Source organism: Cupressus sempervirens, chromosome 3 (assembly GCF_028749045.1).
Source record: "Cupressus sempervirens isolate cs-2001-9-10 chromosome 3, ASM2874904v1, whole genome shotgun sequence".
Classification (NCBI taxonomy): Eukaryota; Viridiplantae; Streptophyta; class Pinopsida; order Cupressales; family Cupressaceae; genus Cupressus; species Cupressus sempervirens.
In genome coordinates, this window is record NC_143120.1 from 544,990,639 (window position 1) to 545,009,003 (window position 18,365).

The following is an 18,365-nucleotide window of genomic DNA, read 5'->3' on the forward strand; positions in this document are numbered from 1 at the left end:
GAGTTAGAGACCCTTGCTGTTAAAATTTTATAAATAAAGTATGATGACATACGAGTTGCATGCTTCTTTAAACCCTTTCTCAATGGCTGGAATAAATCCTGAAGGTATTGCTTGTCCAACCATCATATTTTCAAATTGGAATTTTGGGTCACAGCCTTCTGGTAATGGTTCAATATACCTGCCAGAAAAAGTGTAAAGCTCAGTCTATTATTCACATGAATATGAACAATGTTTAATCAATTTGATACAAAATTGCAAGTTCATTATTATGTAAGGCTGGAAATGAAGTGGTAAGCCTTTATACTAAAGTATTTCCTCTGTTTAATTACAAAAGGAGGCCAACCGACACATCAGAATAAATCTATTAATCATGGAAGTAAGAAAATTAAGCCATAGATCATATCATAAGGAATTTGATAATTGCATTATTACAGTCTTATATGATGGTTAAGGGGTGGTGCTTGCAGCTTCTGAGTTTTGCTCTTTTTAGAGGTGAGGAGAGGAGGAGAATTTGTAGTCCACCAGCTGGGTCTGGTTAATGCCCAGGTTGAGACTGAGAGTCTGACAAAACAGTCACTTTACAACAAAACAGAAATCAAACAATACAAGTAGGGCAAATTAGATTTTAGTTCTTTCTATCAGAGCTGCGATCCTACGAATCAGTTTTCTTTCTACCCATGCTTCATTTATAATTATTCATGAGCCAGAAGGCACCTCAGACCTTACATGGAACTTTTCAGCAGGACAGAGACCAGAAAAGTTGTAAGAACCCTTGCTAGAATTGAACTCAAAATTGCATCAAATTTCACATATACCACTAGTTCATAGTATAGGCATTTTGTCAAACACTTGTGCAATTGTAACATGCAGAAACTAGCACTAAGCACTCAGAGTAATTCCGTCAACCACTTCACATAATTACTTATGTTACAAGAAAATCTCTGTTCTAATGTCTAAAACTTATAGTTTACTGGATTGAAGAAGAGGGAATAGCAAAATATCTTTCAAGTTTCACAGATGACGCACTCCATTTTGCTAACTATGTTTGTTCCAGATTCGCATATATGTCATACAACTCATATACAAAATCATAGCAGAACAGAGATCAGATGATATATTAAATAACACAGCAACTACAACTACTGACCATGATTCCAATATTAACTCCTTCAATAGATACATGCAGACTTACGAAATAGCAGAGATTATAAATAAGAATTTTTATGCTCCTGGTAACTGCAATTGTTTGTCCCTTGACTGAACAAAGTTCAATATGTAATTTTCACGAGAAAATCCTTACTCAGACACTAAAGAATACACACAGGCTGCTCCAAACTCACTCCAGTATTGTTTGAGTGTTGGCCCAATAATATTAATGATCCACAGCTCTTGACTGGAGAAATCTATTGCAACACAGCAGCTGTATAAGATATGAACACCAATATGCCCCTTTGGATCTCCTCTCTGCACTGGTTTGTAACTTCCCTATAGCAATGGTTCCATGTGTTGGTTCCCAAAACTGCAGATTGAAAATCCAAGAGCTTGCCACTTCTCCGATAGGACTTCTCAATCAGTTCTGGCCAACGAACGGAAATCACTTAGATTCCCCTACACTTCGGGCTCCACTATTCCCAGGCGGGTAAACCTTCACCTTGAACACTGACTACTCAATTCAAAGGTTTTCTGTAGCGAATTTAAACTTTACGAGTTCCTCGGCTGGCAAGGTCCTTGAACTCGATCAGAATGAAACTGAAACTAGATGCTGAATACTTGATAATTGAATGTTTTGTATAAATTTTGTTAATAATGAATTTGATGCTTGCAAGAGGAATGTATAGATTTTCTGACTTCAATAAAAAGACCAGTGCCTTTGCTTATCCGGGTGATAGAGTCAACTTCAGAGAATTTTTACATACAACTTCATAATGTTCAATGCATTTGTACTGCCAACAATTTTGATAATCCAGATGCAACAGACCAATTATAATGCAATCTTAAATTAGTCCAGATTGAATTTTAAGTCCACTGAGACAAACTGGACACAGCTGCGGAAACAATTAAATATTTCACAACACCTATGATGATCAAATTTAAAATGCTAATTGACCATGTCCACTTATCTGATAACAAAATCATATACAGAATTTTAAAATATAATTATAAAGGACGATTCGCCTGTGGTTTAAATCTCTATGCCATTACTAATAAACAAAGAACATTTTTATTTTATTATTAAAATAAAATAATTTTATAATAATAAAATAATGGAATTTTATTATAAAATCATATTGAACCCTTATTCCTCCTTACAATAAAATATAAATATAAAATGCCTCTCTCTAATTGAGTAAAAATGTTCGGATGATGAATTGTTTTATTTTCATTTGAATATCTCCCTATTTATATTTTAGTGAGATAGGGATGTGACTTTTCAAAGTAAAAAGTCATACTATTAAAATAAATGATTGCACCCTTTCATTAATAATCATTCTTAATCCTTTGGTTAACAAAAACCTTTGGGGAACAATTATTATTAATTCATTGACGATCACTTTGTAAAATTTAACTCCTGCGATGAGACTCATTTCTTCATAAATTTAACTCCGATAGATATAAGCATTCTGAGCACTTGCAGTTAACATTCTTGGACGCGCGCTTGTGCGTCATCATTTGCCCCTGACCATGTCGGAATTGCACTGGATGTAGATAGAACAAACTAGCGATCATTGACCCTTTTATGTGTTCATTCTAGACATAGCCTTGGCGAATAGCTCATTGACTGCCAGTATTGAAGGTGGGAGCTTGAATTGGTGCCGCGATGGAGACTGCAACTCCTTTTAACTTACGGCTCCTCCAGATTGTTAAAGCCCTCTATTCTCCATCATTCTAATATCATTTTAGCTATAGTCGATGTTCCAGCCCATGCGTTTAATCTTCATATCCCTCAACATATTACTTGAATTCTGATGTCTCCTGTAACTTTGTAATTCGAGGATAACATATTTCTAAATATTTGTTGCTAAAGACCTTGACACCTGTAGATATCGGGCTGCTAAGGAATGTGTGTCTCCATATTATAGACGATATCAAACAATGCATATTTGGTTCTTAAATGTTTATATTCTCTGTTAATTTTTAGCCTGACATGAGTGCTATTTGTCACCATGCATCCAGGACTTATCAATGGATAACTGGAAAAATCGTTTTTCATAGTTCCTTCCAATACTCGCAGCAACAATATAATATATCTGTATTTCTGGGAATTCCAGATGAGTTTTTCAATTCTTATCAAGGCTCTTCACTTTGTTCCCAAATCTCCTATCTGCATAACTATCCGCAGTGATAAGAATACGATGGAACTGTTTGAACCATAGTAACACGGGGACGCGTCCCCCCCCTTTTTGCCCGACGTCTCGGAGACTTCAACGCACCGGAGACTTGGGGACTCCGTCTCCCCGTCCCTAGCGGTGCCACTAGATTCCACCACCTCCACCGAGGATGGGGGACATCCTACTATTCACTATTTGCAAATTCAACTATTTATGTTTAATGTTCGATGTTCCAATTCAATGCAATGTTTCAAGTATTCACTCTTTTACATCTTTACATCCTATATTGCAATACATATTTTCATAACTAACATTTTTAAATACCATATGCATAGATATATACACCCCTCTTGTCCCCTACCGCCGTCCCCCCACCGTCCCCCTGCCGTCCCCAAATTAAGGCCCCTCTGCCCCCCCGTCCCGGAAACTTGTCCCCCCGTTTCGCCGTCCCCCCGTCCCCCAGGGTGGTGTAACTATGGTTTGAACATACATATCAGGATACATATTTGTTTCTCGTGTTGCAGTTAAATCCGTGGTTTGGTAGGCTTATTACTTTCTTAGTATTACTGGAAACATCATCTGTTGAACATCTACATTTTCATTCTTTTCTCTGTACATAATGAAAGACTTCACAGTGGTATGGGCTTATTTTGCTTCCAGCAATATGCATATAAACTCTCAGACCATTCTACAAATCTGTGCATACAAATTTGATTTTTGAACCTATACATGTTCAACACAAACATCCATGTTATGAGAACTGCTATTTTATTTCCAATCTCATTGGCTGTCGTCAATAACACTCTCAACCTGTAGGCAGAATTAATTTCTATTTTTTAAGCAGATTGTGTACAATGTTAATATCTCTATGATTTACTTTTAAATAAGAGATAGCCATGTACTAGTTGCTTCTATTGAATACTTGTACTGAAGATTAGCTGCATCTATTTTTTATAGCTATCCATATTGTTTGAAGATCAGTGGCATCATCTGCTCTTCATTAATATGCCAAAACAACATTCTTTTATCTCTGCAGTACAACTTGTTAACGGCTGTGAACTTGTTTAGAGCTCCAACTCCTTTTGACTGAGATATTTGACCACTTATAGGAATGGCTTCCACATTTGCCCACTCCTTGCAATAAAAAATGGAAACTTTAAATTTAGGCGCTATCAGTGGCTCTTTCTGGGGACGTATGCTCCTTGTGAGCATAGCGAGATCTCAGCTATCTCTGGATGAGCAGACTGAGTATTCATATTTTAACATGATGCAAGGTGAGACTTGAGTGGCCCCGAGCCCTCCAAAAATGAACATTTATTCTTTCCCCTATCAAATACCTTATTCTGATCAAGTAACACTTTTAACCCTGCTGCATTGGAGGTATGATCCTTATAAACAACACTTATTTCTTCCATTTCATCAACGCATTCCTTGTTATCCAACCTTTGTTTAACCTTCAAGAAATCATTAGATGCCTGATTGTTTTGCATGCAATCTGCTCTACCTTCAAAATGTTTCTCTTCATAACAAGGCTTCAAAAATGGTTCAAATTCGGAAAATGCTGCCTCTCCCTCATCAGGAACTCCATTAGATATGATACTTGGAAAATTTTCAGAACTATCCTCCAACATATCCTCCCCATTATGCATGACTGATTCCACTTCATCTTCACATGTTTGATGTACCTCCTGCTGATGGGATGAGCTGAAAGGTATCTCATCTTCTATATGTATATCATGAGTTTCATCAATTGCAAAATCAGACCTGATATCTTCATTATGATGCTGATGAGCTTGATCCCCCAAGAGATCCTCTTCAAAGAATGGATTTGAGAATGTGGTGAACTCAGGCATATCTCCTTTTGCTTGCTCCTCAAAAAAAGGGTTTACAAACACAGAGAATTCAGGCATGGCCTCAAAAGAGCTTTCACCCAGATCATCAAGTGTTTCATCAAATAGTGTACTAACTTCATCACTTTGAGAATCATAATTTGCTTGACCAGCAAGGGGGATATCTTCATCAGCAATATACTCTAAAACTTCTTCCTGTTCACACATTGTGTACAATTCTATTTCATCTCCATAATATGATCCTTCAGAATGATCACTTTGTTCATCCAACCCCTCCTTAAAATGTACTGATTCATCAACTTGCTCACCATGGTGAATTGAGAAAAAATTCAAACCACTTTTTTCAATGTGTTTTTGATATTCCTGATCTAACAATGCTGAAATCTCTTCCACACTTAGGGAATCCTCTTCCTCATTTTCACATTCATCATCATCTATAGGCATATACGTATCATCACGAGCTGATTCTCCTTCAACATGTTCAAAAATTTCATCTCTACTTGAATCTGAAACTTCACTTGACCCATTTGTTATTTCAGTCCTGCATTCATTATCATCTACAACCAGCTCTTTATCCATGAGTTCAAGAAAGTTAAGAAACTGACGATCATATAAGAGGCCTAATTCCCGCATCCTATAGAGAAGATCAAATGATGGAGGTTTGTATTCTGAAGGTATTTCTTGATAAGCATAAAACATTCTCAGGAAGAATTCTGTTGCAGATTCATCTTCTTGCTTTTCTACATTCAAATATGCATCCAAAGGAGATATATATCTTGGACTTTCATCAATTATTTGGAAGAGAAGCATCAAATCAGGATCTTTTGGTGATATTCCCAACTCACAAAATTTTTTTAATCAATTCCTTGTGTGAAGGCATGATGTTTGAAGGTACTTCCTGAAAAATATCCACCATCCTTATAAACAAGTGTGCTGATGTCTCGCCTTCATATCTTTCCAAATTGAAAAATGCATCTAGAGGGTGTATGTATTCTTCCTCCATGGTGTAACATAAATTTTCATCTTGATCATAGTACATATTCTCCATTGTGCATGATCAAATTATTTCCTTATGAGTCCTTTCCCTCAGCAGAGTTACCAACTGAAACTTTATTGAATAGAGTCGCCACCTCTTTCGAGGAATGTGTTTATCTTCCGGGTTCTCACTTCCAGCAGAGTATGCTTCCAAACAAATTGATACAACTTCTGATACTGATCTACGAACTTTGAGACTCTAGGTAACTGCACAACACCTGTTGCAAGCAACTCTCCCCAGCAGAGTCGCCAATCTGTTGGTTCCCAAAACCGCAAATTAAAAATCCAAGAGCTTGCCACTTCTCCTGTAGGACTTCTTAATCAGTTCTGGCCAACGAACGGGAATCGCTTAGATTCCCCTGCACTTCGGGCTCCGCTACACCCAGGCGGGTAAACCTTCACCTTGAACACTGACTACCCAATTCAAGGGTTTTCTATGGTGAATTTAAACTTTACGAGTTCCTCAGCTGGCAAGGTCCTTGAGCTCGATCAAAATGAAACTGAAACTGGATGCTGAATACTTGATGATTGAATGTTTTGTATAAATTTTGTAAATAATGAATTTGATGCTTGCAGGAGGAATATAGATTTTCTGACTTCAATAGAAAGACCAGTGCCTTCGCTTATCTGGGCGATAGAGTCAACTTCAGAGAAATTTTACATACAACTTCATAATGTTCAATGTATTTGTACTGCCAACAATTTTGATAATCTAGATGCAACAGACCAATTATGACGCAATCTTAAATTAGTCCAGATTGAATTTTAACTCCACTGAGACAAACTGGACACAGCTGTGGAAACAATTAAGTATTTCACAACACCTACGATGATCAAATTTAAAATGCTTAATTGACCATGTCCACTTATCTGATAACAAAATCATATATAGAATTTTAAAATATATTTATGAAGGACGATTCGCCTGCAGTTTAAATCTTTGCGCCATTAAAGGTAAACAAAAGACATTTTTATTTTATTTAAAAATAAAATAATGGACTTTATTACAAAATCATAATATTGCCCTTATCTCTCCATACAATAAATATAAAATACTTCTCTTCTATTGACTAAAATGTTCGGATATATTACAATGATGAAATTTTTCCAATGTCCTTTTGTTTCATAAAACTCCTCCAATTTATATCTTCATACTTAAAAAAGAATATGACTTTTCAATTTCAAAAGTCATTTCTTTATAAATAAGTCGCACCTTTTCTATAATAATTATTAATGTTTTAATATAACTATCGGGCTTATACTTTAATGATTTATCAAATAAAATTATACCCCATCAAAATCGTAATCGCCCCTCCTTTGAATTAATCACACCTTTTCAAGAATAAATTTCGGTGCCTTCAATAGTTTGAATGATTTTAATTCTTTCCTTCAAAAAAAATAATCTCATGAATCTAAGTCACAGAATCGGCTTCTATTATTCTTTCATTGCATAAACCTCCATTACTTTGTGTACTCGATGAATACCATTCTCTGTGTGTTATATGGTTTTGATTATTTTCGTTATCTTCCGCACTCCTGAGCCTTTTATTTATTAATATGAAATATAATCTTGTTTCGAATATAAGGATGATGCTTGAAGGTGCGCAATGGAATTTCTGTATTGCCGCTCTCACAAGTTTGGAGCCACTTCAGGTTTTGGGCGCATTTGAAGACAGCCTTTTTTTATAGGAACTGGAGATTGCATTTGATGTAAGGCCAGTCCTTAACAAATCTCGAACATCCGCATAGACATATTTTTGTTTTTATATTGGTCACCGTTTTGGTCTGGACTGACATATTATGTGTTTGTTCAATGCAGATCCTGGCTCAATGCTTGATTACTTCTAATTGCCCCTCAAATACAGAGTACCGTGACTTCGGGTGATATCCAAAAGTCTGGACCACTGTCTCCAGAATCGCATTTTTTATTTACATTTTTGTGCAACGCTCAGGCATACTCCTCAATCACTGACCTGAACACGTAACTTGCTGTGTGTAATAAGGACTTATATTGACTTCGAACCTGCCAATAGGTCTTCAAACATATCTGTCGCTTTTTGAAGAATTTCCATCGTGTGCCTGTAATTTTGTTGTCACTTTTCAATGTCTCTTCCTCCTCAATTCTTGGATGCAGAATGGATTATATATCTTGTTCTTATTGTTGCTTATATCTGGCGGTGAAATATCCACCAAGTGCAGCAACACAGACCTCTGATTGGCATAGAGGTTTTTATTTATTTATTTACGTATTTAATATGGCTCCAGATCACTATCCATAAAATGGTTGACCTCTTTGTTATACAGTTCCACAACTCAACCTGAAGCAAACCATGATTTGGATCCACAGAAAGTGCAACCTGGTAATCATGTACAGCAGCTTCAGTGTCCCCTATAGACTCATGGAATGCTCCTCACAAGTGCAGTAATTGCAAATCAGTTTTAAATGCTATCGCCTTTGAAAGTTCTGAGATTGCTTCATTCTCTCTCCGATCATCCATCGGCACTGTGGCCCAGTATCTGTATGGATATGTTCTAAGCGGATCCAATTGTGTTACCATTACAACTGTAAGAACTTTCACATTTGACTGGTGTGAATGTCGTGTTGGTAACTCCAGATTTGCATCTCCATATACAAAGGCTTTTCCACTGGGCTCATATTGAAGGTTGATCATTTCCAACTTTCTAGAAAGATCAATGTAACACTCCTGAAACTAATGTGCATTTACTGATGGAAAACCTGAATTGACTGAGCCCAACACCAATGATTAAAATGGATACTCTATCATCAAATATTCTTAGCATTATTATGAGATAAAATATAGGATAGAAAGCTTAGAAAAATTGCTAAAATGGAGACTAGAAATTTTAGGCTCCGTCACCATGATCAATAGGAGAGCACATACATAACAGAGATTTAAATCACCAGACTCCATCAAGTTAGCATGAAGAGGTGCAAAGTCCAAATCTGGCCTGAATGCATAGCTCCTGGTATTAATTCCTTCCGAAAACTCACAGCAAAAGGATGAAACAATGGAAACACTGCTTCTCTAAATATTTCCCTACAACTATATCAAAACCTTATAACCAAACATTAGGTGCTGATACAAACTACTTTGGCAGACTTGAGAAACTCCTCCCATCCCTTGTTGCTTGCAGCTATTCAATTTATTCAAATACCATCTCAAATGCATGCTATTAAATATTTATTTAAAGGCCCATCCACACTTGTTTCTGGTGCCCGATAAAGTGCACACCTTCCTTGAAGCAAACTTTATTTGATTTCTTTTGGATGCCAAGCCAAGAATACTTTAAACAACTTCAAAACAATAATATGAATCCTCCTTCAGACGTGCCTCGGTTATTAGTATTATTGTTATATAATTAATCCACAAGTGATTTGATATTGTGCACACACCAATAGACCAAAATATTGCGTACCATGGAAATATCTGGTTTATCAAGAAATATTACTATATTCCTCAGCCGTGTACTTAAATAAATCTCACAATTACTTTATTAGGCAGTCACTGTGAAATACTATAATCAAGCGCCAGTATTTCCTCAGTTCTGTGAGTGTGTCATGCTGCAAGTCTTCCACGGAGACCTCACAAATTTGGCCCAAATGTGAACTCTGTCGCAAATTTACTCAAGAAATGAATTAAGTTTCCCTCCAATCCATTGAGAGAATCCTAAGGGTTCCTGTTAATGAAAGCCTGAAGCTGCGAAATTATCTAAGAGAATAAAACCAAGCACGTTCAAAATGAAGCTCTAGCTGCTTTTTATATAATCCTCCAACAAGACTCTTGAAATTCCCTTTACTTGTCTTTACAGTTTCCCGCATTTAATTTTTAAATTGAGCTTTGGGGGAATTAGTTACAAAATGACATTTAATAATACTTTAATTTAATTAACTAAACTAATATTAAATCATCATTTAAATATTTTATTTATTTTCGACAACTTAATAAAAATCAATTTAACTAATTGTCACTTTAAAAAATTACGGACTTTAAAAAGTGTACCATAATACAGTTCCTGGCCCAGGCTGGGCTGGGATTCCATGGGGAAAATCTAAGTAAAATTCACAAAGTGCAGAAAAAGAGAAAGTGTGCCAAGCAACAAGAGTGGTGCAATCTAAAATGCGATTGGGGGCAAAGCCTTGACTATAGAATATTACCAGGTAAAGCTCCAGACAATGAGATTTTATTTTCTGTTTTTGCAATTTTCTTGATTTCAACATGCCAGTGGCAATTATAACATGAGGAACTTGAAACTTATCGCTTCTAAAATTCGAATGAGGCTACAGAGCAGAAAAAGCAGCAATGGAGGTCAACTCAGGGATTCAGCAGCTCATGGTGCTGAATGCGGACAGGCTTCATTGCTGCAAACAAATCAGAATGAAGTGAAGTCAATGGAATGTGTGGAAGGATGTACAGACACAGAGAATGGGGACCCGTGGGAAGGTGGGGTTCCCATCGAAAAGGGAGGGTGGGGTGCAATCATGTGATGGCAGTAACCCTGAAGTTGCTAAGATAAATCCTGAGGACGCAAAGGGTAAACTGGCTGGCCATCCTTCGTCGTCACTTTTCGGCATCAAGCCCAGTGGCAGATCTGCCTTTCCAGAAGTTAACAATATTTCTGATCTTGCCATTGGTAAGCTCACTATTTTTGTTCATGGCCCAGTTATAGACCATACCATTTCTGCTATGGCTTTGATGCTGGTTGGCAAATTCGTGGGGCCTAGAGTTAACGTTGATGTGGTTAGCGCTTTTGCGAACAAGAGATAGCAGCTGAAAGGTCAGATTGAAATTGTAGCTATGCCAAAGGACCTTTTCTTGTTTGCCTTCTCTAATCCAGAAGATCTTTCAAATGTTCTATGAGGTGGACCCGTGGGTTATTCGAAAATCCTACCTGGCTCTTCACAAATGGTCTCCAAACCTGGACATGAATGACTCCTTTTTTACTCGGCTCCAATTTGTGTAAGGCCCCGAATTGCCGTTGGAATACTGGAGTGAGCATAATCACCTAAAAATGGTCATCTAGGCTATTAGCCCCCTTCTCAACATTTTGGCTAAATTATTTAAATATTTGCCTAAGCCAGATCTCTAAAAATCAGTTTATTTGATTTTAATCTATAGTTTGACTATAATATCCTAAGTCCATATTTGATTAAAAGAGCATGTCCCCTTTTAATTAAATAAAAGACCCCATCCTTCCAACCCACTCAATGTGCACACAAAGTCTTCTTCCTATTTACAAATTAAAAGAAAAGGCTTTTGTCTCACATGAAAGTAAGCTCATTTTCATTGGTTGACTTGATCTTGCACATGGATCATGCCAAAAGTCAACCCCCACCCTTGATCATCCATTTCTTGATCTTGATCTCAACTATCCGTACACCTTTAAAAGAAAGAGCTCTCTCCCTCTCTAAGGATCCTAATTTTGAGCTAATGTTATAATGCAAGTTTCTTAACAAGTTTCCTTAGAGCTTTGTGGAGAACTTCTTGCTTCTTGTCTCATTCTCTCATCATCATCCTCATTGCAATTTAGATGCATTTGCAATAGCTTAGCGATTCTATTCACATTAACATAGATCACATAGCTAAATTAAAATGGTTGTAATTTGCTCATCTTGCTTATATTAGTTGCATTCTTGCATTCCAAACTAGCATAGTTCATTCTTGCATTGCATGTTTGAGAGCTCTCTTGGACATTTGCACTCTTGCTCTTGTCTAAGGAATCTCCCGTTGCATGATTTACTAACAAGGGTTGTGTCTCTAAGGCTCAACTGAGAGCTCCTCATATGCACAAACAAACGCCTTTGCACTCCCTGGATAGGGAGCTCTAAGCCGCCATTCAAGTGTTTCAATCTATGGGATACCTTAGATAGAAGGGTTTAGAGAAGTGCATTTTCTTAGTTTATAGTGAGGACATCTTTAAAGGGTAAGCAAACTCTTCTACTGAACTCTTGTCTATTGACCTCATGACAGCCTCTAAAACAAGGCTTTTTTTCTATGCTAGAATCCGTGCCTCTATTGACCAATTTATAAATCTCCCTATGTCTATGGAGATTGTTTGAAAGTTAAAAAAGTAGGCTGAGCCGGTTGAGTTTGACCCCCTACCTTTTGCGTGCTTTATCTGCAAAACATTGGGCCATTGGGCCAAGAAATGGCCTCAAAGAGTGACTAAGGAGAAGAGTAACAATAAACCAGTCTAGAAGAAAGTGTGCATGGAAAAGAGAGATATACAACCTAATGCAGATGGGATTGCAAAGGATGTCACAGTGGGAGGGAGGGCTGAATACTCACCTAAACTCAAGTTCCTACCCTTAAGGAAAGGTTAATGAAGAAAAATCACCTTAGGCTCAGCTAAATCCTCAAGGAATGGAACCCTTAACTGTTGTTGGAGAAATTGGTACGTTGCTTGAAGTAAATGCACCACAACAACTTGAGGAAGGAGTAATTAATGGAAGGGTAGGATCCCCATCTAAGCGTGATACTGAACACAATTTTCCCTCATGGGTGGAAGACTCTCAATTGAAGGAAGCGCAGTGGCACCACACATCGGGTTTTGAGGACTCTCAGCCTTGCATTGTGTTGGGTGGGGGGTTTTCCTCAAACCCATCTGTCTCGTGTTCGCAGGAGCGTGAAATCCACTTACCTGAAAATTAATAGTGCAAAATTCAAATCCCAACTAGGGCAACAACATAATGGAAAAGGAAGGCAATAGGGAAAATGTTGAGGATGGAATAGAGGAAAAAGAACCATGGACGAAAGTTGAAAACAAGAAAGGTAAAAAGTGGGGGAGAGCTAGAAGTCTGCTGCCTCATCCCAAAGTGGTGTGTCAATAAGAAACCACATGAAGGCTGATGTAGGCAACCCCAAAGGCTACAGTGGGCAAATGATCAGCAAAGAACATCAGGGAACAAAAGAGCCAACATAATATTACGGATGGTAAACAGAGGACCACCCAGGAGGTATGTTCACCACCTAAAAAATGAAGATTATCTCTTGGAACATTAGGCGGTTAAATAGCTCCCCTTAAGCAGAAAGTTATTAGGAACACAGTTAGAGACCACAAGCCAAACATTATTTTGATTCAGGAAACTAAGATTTCTAGTGATAAGGTAGAAAAAAATCAAGGTTTTTAAGAATTGTGAGGTTGCAAGCAGTAGCATTGAGGGAGCCTTTGGGGTACTGCGGTTTGCTGGAACCTCAACTATATTAAAGGCGAGCTGATTTTCTTAAATAGTCTACCATCTATGCACCTAACACAAGGAGTCCAAGAGTCAAATTTTGGAATAGGCTGGCAGTTAGCATGCAAAACTTTCTAAATCGTTATTGGTTGATTACCGGTGGTTTTAATACGCCTCTGAAAGAGAATAGTTTGGGGCTCTCCATCTCAAATAGAAAGCAAGCTTGACCTAAAAGATTTCATCAGGCAACTGCTCTGCCAAGAATTGGCTTCGGATCAATTTCCTATTTCTTTTGTTGCTGATGCAATCTGTGACGAGAGAAACTTTCCTCTGCATTTCAGAAAAAAGATTATCTCACCCTAAATTGGAGGATAGGATTAGAGATTGGTGGGGCATCAATGTTATTGGCACTGCAGTGTTTATGGTTGCTAAAAAACTGAGACACATAAAAGACAAAGTTAGAAAGTGGAACAAGGGAGATTTTGATGACATTTTGCATCTAAGGAAGCCATTCAGCATGAACTCGAAGAAATCCAAAATAGAATTCAATCTGAGGGGTATGACTTTGACTCAATGGCTAAGGAGAGACATCTTGGTTAAATACCATGACATTATTGACAAAGAGGAGACTTTCTGGAAGCAGCAGTCTAGAGCTCTTTGGCTAACTGCTGGTAATAAAAATACAAGATTTTTCCATATAATTGCTCTCAAGCATTGAGAGGCAAATAGGATATCTCATATTAATTCTAACCCAGGAAAGTTGGTCAAAGAGGACGTTCGGGGTGAGACGGTTCATTTTTTCTCCTCTGTTTACTGTTGACTCTAACTTGAGTGTGGACGATTAAAACTTGTTGCTTTCGGCAATCCTGACCATTTTGGGAGAAGAGCAAAACAGATATCTCTCTGCTATTCTCTCAAATAATGAGATCAAGGTTGTTGCCTTCTCATTCGAAGGGGAGAAAGCCCTTGGACCTGATAGGTTTCCCATATATTTTTTCCAGAAATTCTGGCATATTGTGGAGAAGGATTTCTCTAATGCTGTCGAGGAGTTCTTTAGTTCAAGATGTTTGCTAAAAAAAGATTAACTCCGCTTTCCTTGTGCTCATCCCAAAAAAGTAGGGTGCTAATACCATGGACAATTTTCCACCTCTTAACCAGTGCAATTCCCCCTATGAAAATTCCTTGAAGGTGTTAACTGTCAAGATCCTTTCATTGTTAGCTTCCATTATATCTCCCCAGCAAAATGACTTTGTCCTTCATAGATAGATACTGGATTCTATCATCACTATCCATGAAAATATTCACTCTGGAGACCTCGAAAAACAAGGGTTCCTGATGGAGTTGGATTTGTCTACAGCCAATGATTGTGACGACTGGCCTTTTTTATGTAGGATTCTTCAGGCATTTGGATTCGGTGAGAGGGTTATTCAGCTCATCTTGTAGTTGATCTCGATTTCCTCAGCGACCATTAAGATTAATGGCTTCCTGTTCCATTTCTCCCATTTTGTTTGCCATCATGGTTAAATGTCTTGGAAGATTTGTGCAGAAAATGGTCCATGTGAGGGAGCTCCAGGGACTGAGGTCATCCACTTCTATTCTTGCTTGTTCTCACCAACAGTTTTTTTGATGATACAAGTATGATGGAAGCCTCCACTGTGAGAAAGGATAGAAAGATGGACACTCTTAATAACTACAGTATGGTGACAGGTCAGCTAATTAACTGGAGCAAGAACATTCTTTACTTTATCAATACTCCTGAGGAGAGACAGAAGGATTTCTAATATACTAGGGTGCATGATAGCTGATCTTCCGACTTCTTATCTAGACCATTTGTTTGGTCTCAAACCCCCTAATTTGTTCTAGAATTCTTTGGTTGATAGATTCAACACAGCTTGCTGGATGAGAGGGAACTCTCTTGAGTCAGGTTGGAAAAATCCAGCTTTTGAAGGCTTCTCTTCAAAACCTGCTGGTGTATGCTCTCAGTCTCTTCAAAATCCCTTCAGAGTTTGCTAAGATTATTAAAAGGATTCAAAAGCAATTATTCCTTTGGTCAAGAGTTGAGGAGAAAAATCACCTTCCACTCCTTGCATAGCAGTGCAAACCTGAGAGGATGGGACGACTAAGAATAAGTATGAAGTCTTTTAGTAAAGCCCTGCTTACCAAACAGATTTGGAGAATCTTTGGAGACTCAAGGGAATGAGACCAGATCTGGGGAAGTAAATATATTTTCCAGTGCTCCAATTTGGGAGAAAATATTAACACTTCAGTTGAGGTTGATGGATCCTTCCTTTGGAATAATGTCCAATAGGTTAACAAAATTGCATCCCTTGGAATGAGATGGAAGTTGGGGAATGGTAGAACTAGAAGCATCCACTTTTGGGAAGACAGTAGGTCATTTGATCAAACTTCGTGTAATTTCCCTGCCTTGCCCTGTTCATTGATTTCTGTGAAACCTCCATTGGCTCAATGGTGTTTGTATTGGCAAGGTCAGGATTGGACTCAGTTGACTTCAATAGATAGTGCTTTGTCTGCTATCCAAATCTTGCCCAATGCTTGGGAAATCAAAGAAGGTGTTGAAGACTCTCTTATCTTGTTTCTCGGTGTCTTCTGTTGTCTCAATGCTTGTTGATTCTCAAGATCCTCCCCCCTCCTGGGCCTCATCTTGGGTGAAGTTTCTTACTCTTAAGATCAACATTTTTTACTGGTTTTTTCCTTCAGAATAAAATTCTTACTACTGACAACCTTTGCAAAAGAGGTTTCCAAATTCCTAACTTTGGCTACTTATGCTTTGACACCGAGGAATCAGCTTCCCACCTTCTGCTTGATTGCTCCTTTTTAACAGAGATCTGGTCAAGGTTTTTACAAAGGTGGAACCTTCACTAGGTTTTTCCTGGTTCTGTTAAGGATTTCTTCTCTCAATGGTTCTTACCTTCTATGAATCCTGTGGCTAAAGCCATGAGGTCCATCTGTGCTCTCCACCTGAATTGGGGTCTTTGCAAGGAATGCAGCAACAGGATTTTTAGAGAGTTATCATCAACTTCACAAGTGACTGCTCGGAAAATCCAAAGGGTTGTGGATGAAAATTTAAGTCTCAGTAAGAGCAATGACTCTAGACTTGCTAAAGACTGGAATTTCAATGTTGATTCTACTATCTCTCCTGGCAAAGTCAAGGAGAATAGGGAAGGTCTGGTCTGGTTATCACCTTCTTGTGGCTGGACTAAAATCAACTTTGATGGGTCAGCTAGGGAATCCTGGACAGGCTGGGTGTGGAGGAGTAGTTAGAGATGAAAATGCAAATTGTTTAGTTGTGGTGATGCTTCCCTTTGGAACTCAGACCAACCACTTTGCAAAGGCCATGGACATCTTACAAACCCTAAGACTTGCTAGACATCTAAATTTTAAAAATGTATTGATAAAAGATGCTTCTAACATTATATTTAATGGTTTAAAAGGGAAACATAAAACTTAATGATCTATTGCTAATATAATTACTTCATTGCAATATAGCCCACTCTTATCATGAGACTAATAAGGTGGCAAATTGTCTCGCCAACCTGGGTGTTCATCTCCAAACAATAAGGACGTGGGAAGGACAAAATAACTTAAATAAAGACATCATATCTCTCCTAAGATACGACCAGATTGTAATAATATCTACTTGATTTGTGTTAAAATATTGAGCAAAAAAAAAAAAACTGTCAAGAATTTCATCAAACAGTTTGTCATACAACCAGCACTTGAGACTCACGTATTACTGTTCCAATTCTTTGCTATCATGCAGTTAAAGTTAAGAACATGCCAATACTTTCAAATTAAACTGGGCCATGAAGCTGAATATAGAATTATCACAAAGTTATATTACCACTGTAATTTTCCTCCTTGGATATTTAGAAAATATATGTGATTTTTTTCCCAGGTAATTTACCAAACTGTTGGCATGCACTAAACTGATGTAGCTTAAATGACTCACTGTAATTGTTTACCTTCAATAATCTCTGGTACCTCTGTAACAAACTCTGATGGAATTGGAATTAAATTTTGTTTTGGGACCAACAGGGATTTTGTCAAACACTTGGCACATAGTCCTGATTTTGACATTCTGATGTTGCTGGTGACTAACTTAAATCCAGTGGGAAATAACATATATTACTGCGAACCTGTAAGTACTCTGATCATCTCAGAGAATGATACTACTTATTGTTCTTTTGTCAGAATTGATAAGGAACAGTGAATTTAAAACTTACAGGAATTATGTCAAACAATTGTCAATAAACCAGTTTATCAAGCACTCTCTCACGGTACTATTATCCTGTTATTTAACCACATTTAGCTGCGAACTAATTATGATAATAAATGAAAACTTATCACCAAACAAGAACAGTACATCAATATTTAATGACAGTAGACTCCAGCATTAAATGTTCTTATGCATAATATGATTTGTCACTGCATATAATAGGAAGATCACATACTACAGGTGAAGTTACAGAGTAAGTTTGTGGGGTACAGACCTGATTTCAAGATGAGGCGCCTTGTGGAAAGCCGACTAAGATGTATTTGAAAACCAATATCCACCATCATTCATTTAATGCAATGAATCAGTTATCAGCTGCCACTGTTATCAGTTCCAGTTGCCTCAAAACTTCTTACAAACTTCCGTCACCTATAGTTGCTGCAGAAGACTAGGGACGTGCAGGGTCTCTTCTCCACCAGTAATAACACCCGACCTGTTAACTGGACGACGGTTGCTTGCAGATATTACACTGTAAATGTGTGCCGGTTCTGATATACTGCATCCCAAGCTGAGTTCAGACGTGACTCCCACTGATGACTCTATCCGACTGATAATCTTTTATGCTGTTCTTTTCCAGAACTATACTTCACGATATAGCAATACAGACATATGTATTTGAACTGGAAGTCAAGGCGGCTATTTCAAGTGTTAAGTTTTACCTT

The 18,365-nt window shown here is 37.7% G+C and overlaps 1 protein-coding gene across 2 annotated transcripts in view; it reads right to left on the bottom strand.

Moving 5' to 3' along the window:
- The window catches only part of LOC149567576 (elongation factor G, mitochondrial-like), a 186,537-nt gene that overhangs the window by 86,321 nt on the left and 81,851 nt on the right, over positions 1–18,365 (bottom strand). For both annotated transcript variants that reach the window (XM_089820814.1, XM_089820815.1), the window contains exon 15: positions 53–178. In XM_089820814.1, the coding sequence (XP_089676940.1) occupies positions 53–178 (126 nt within the window). The remainder of the gene's footprint in view (positions 1–52; positions 179–18,365) is intronic.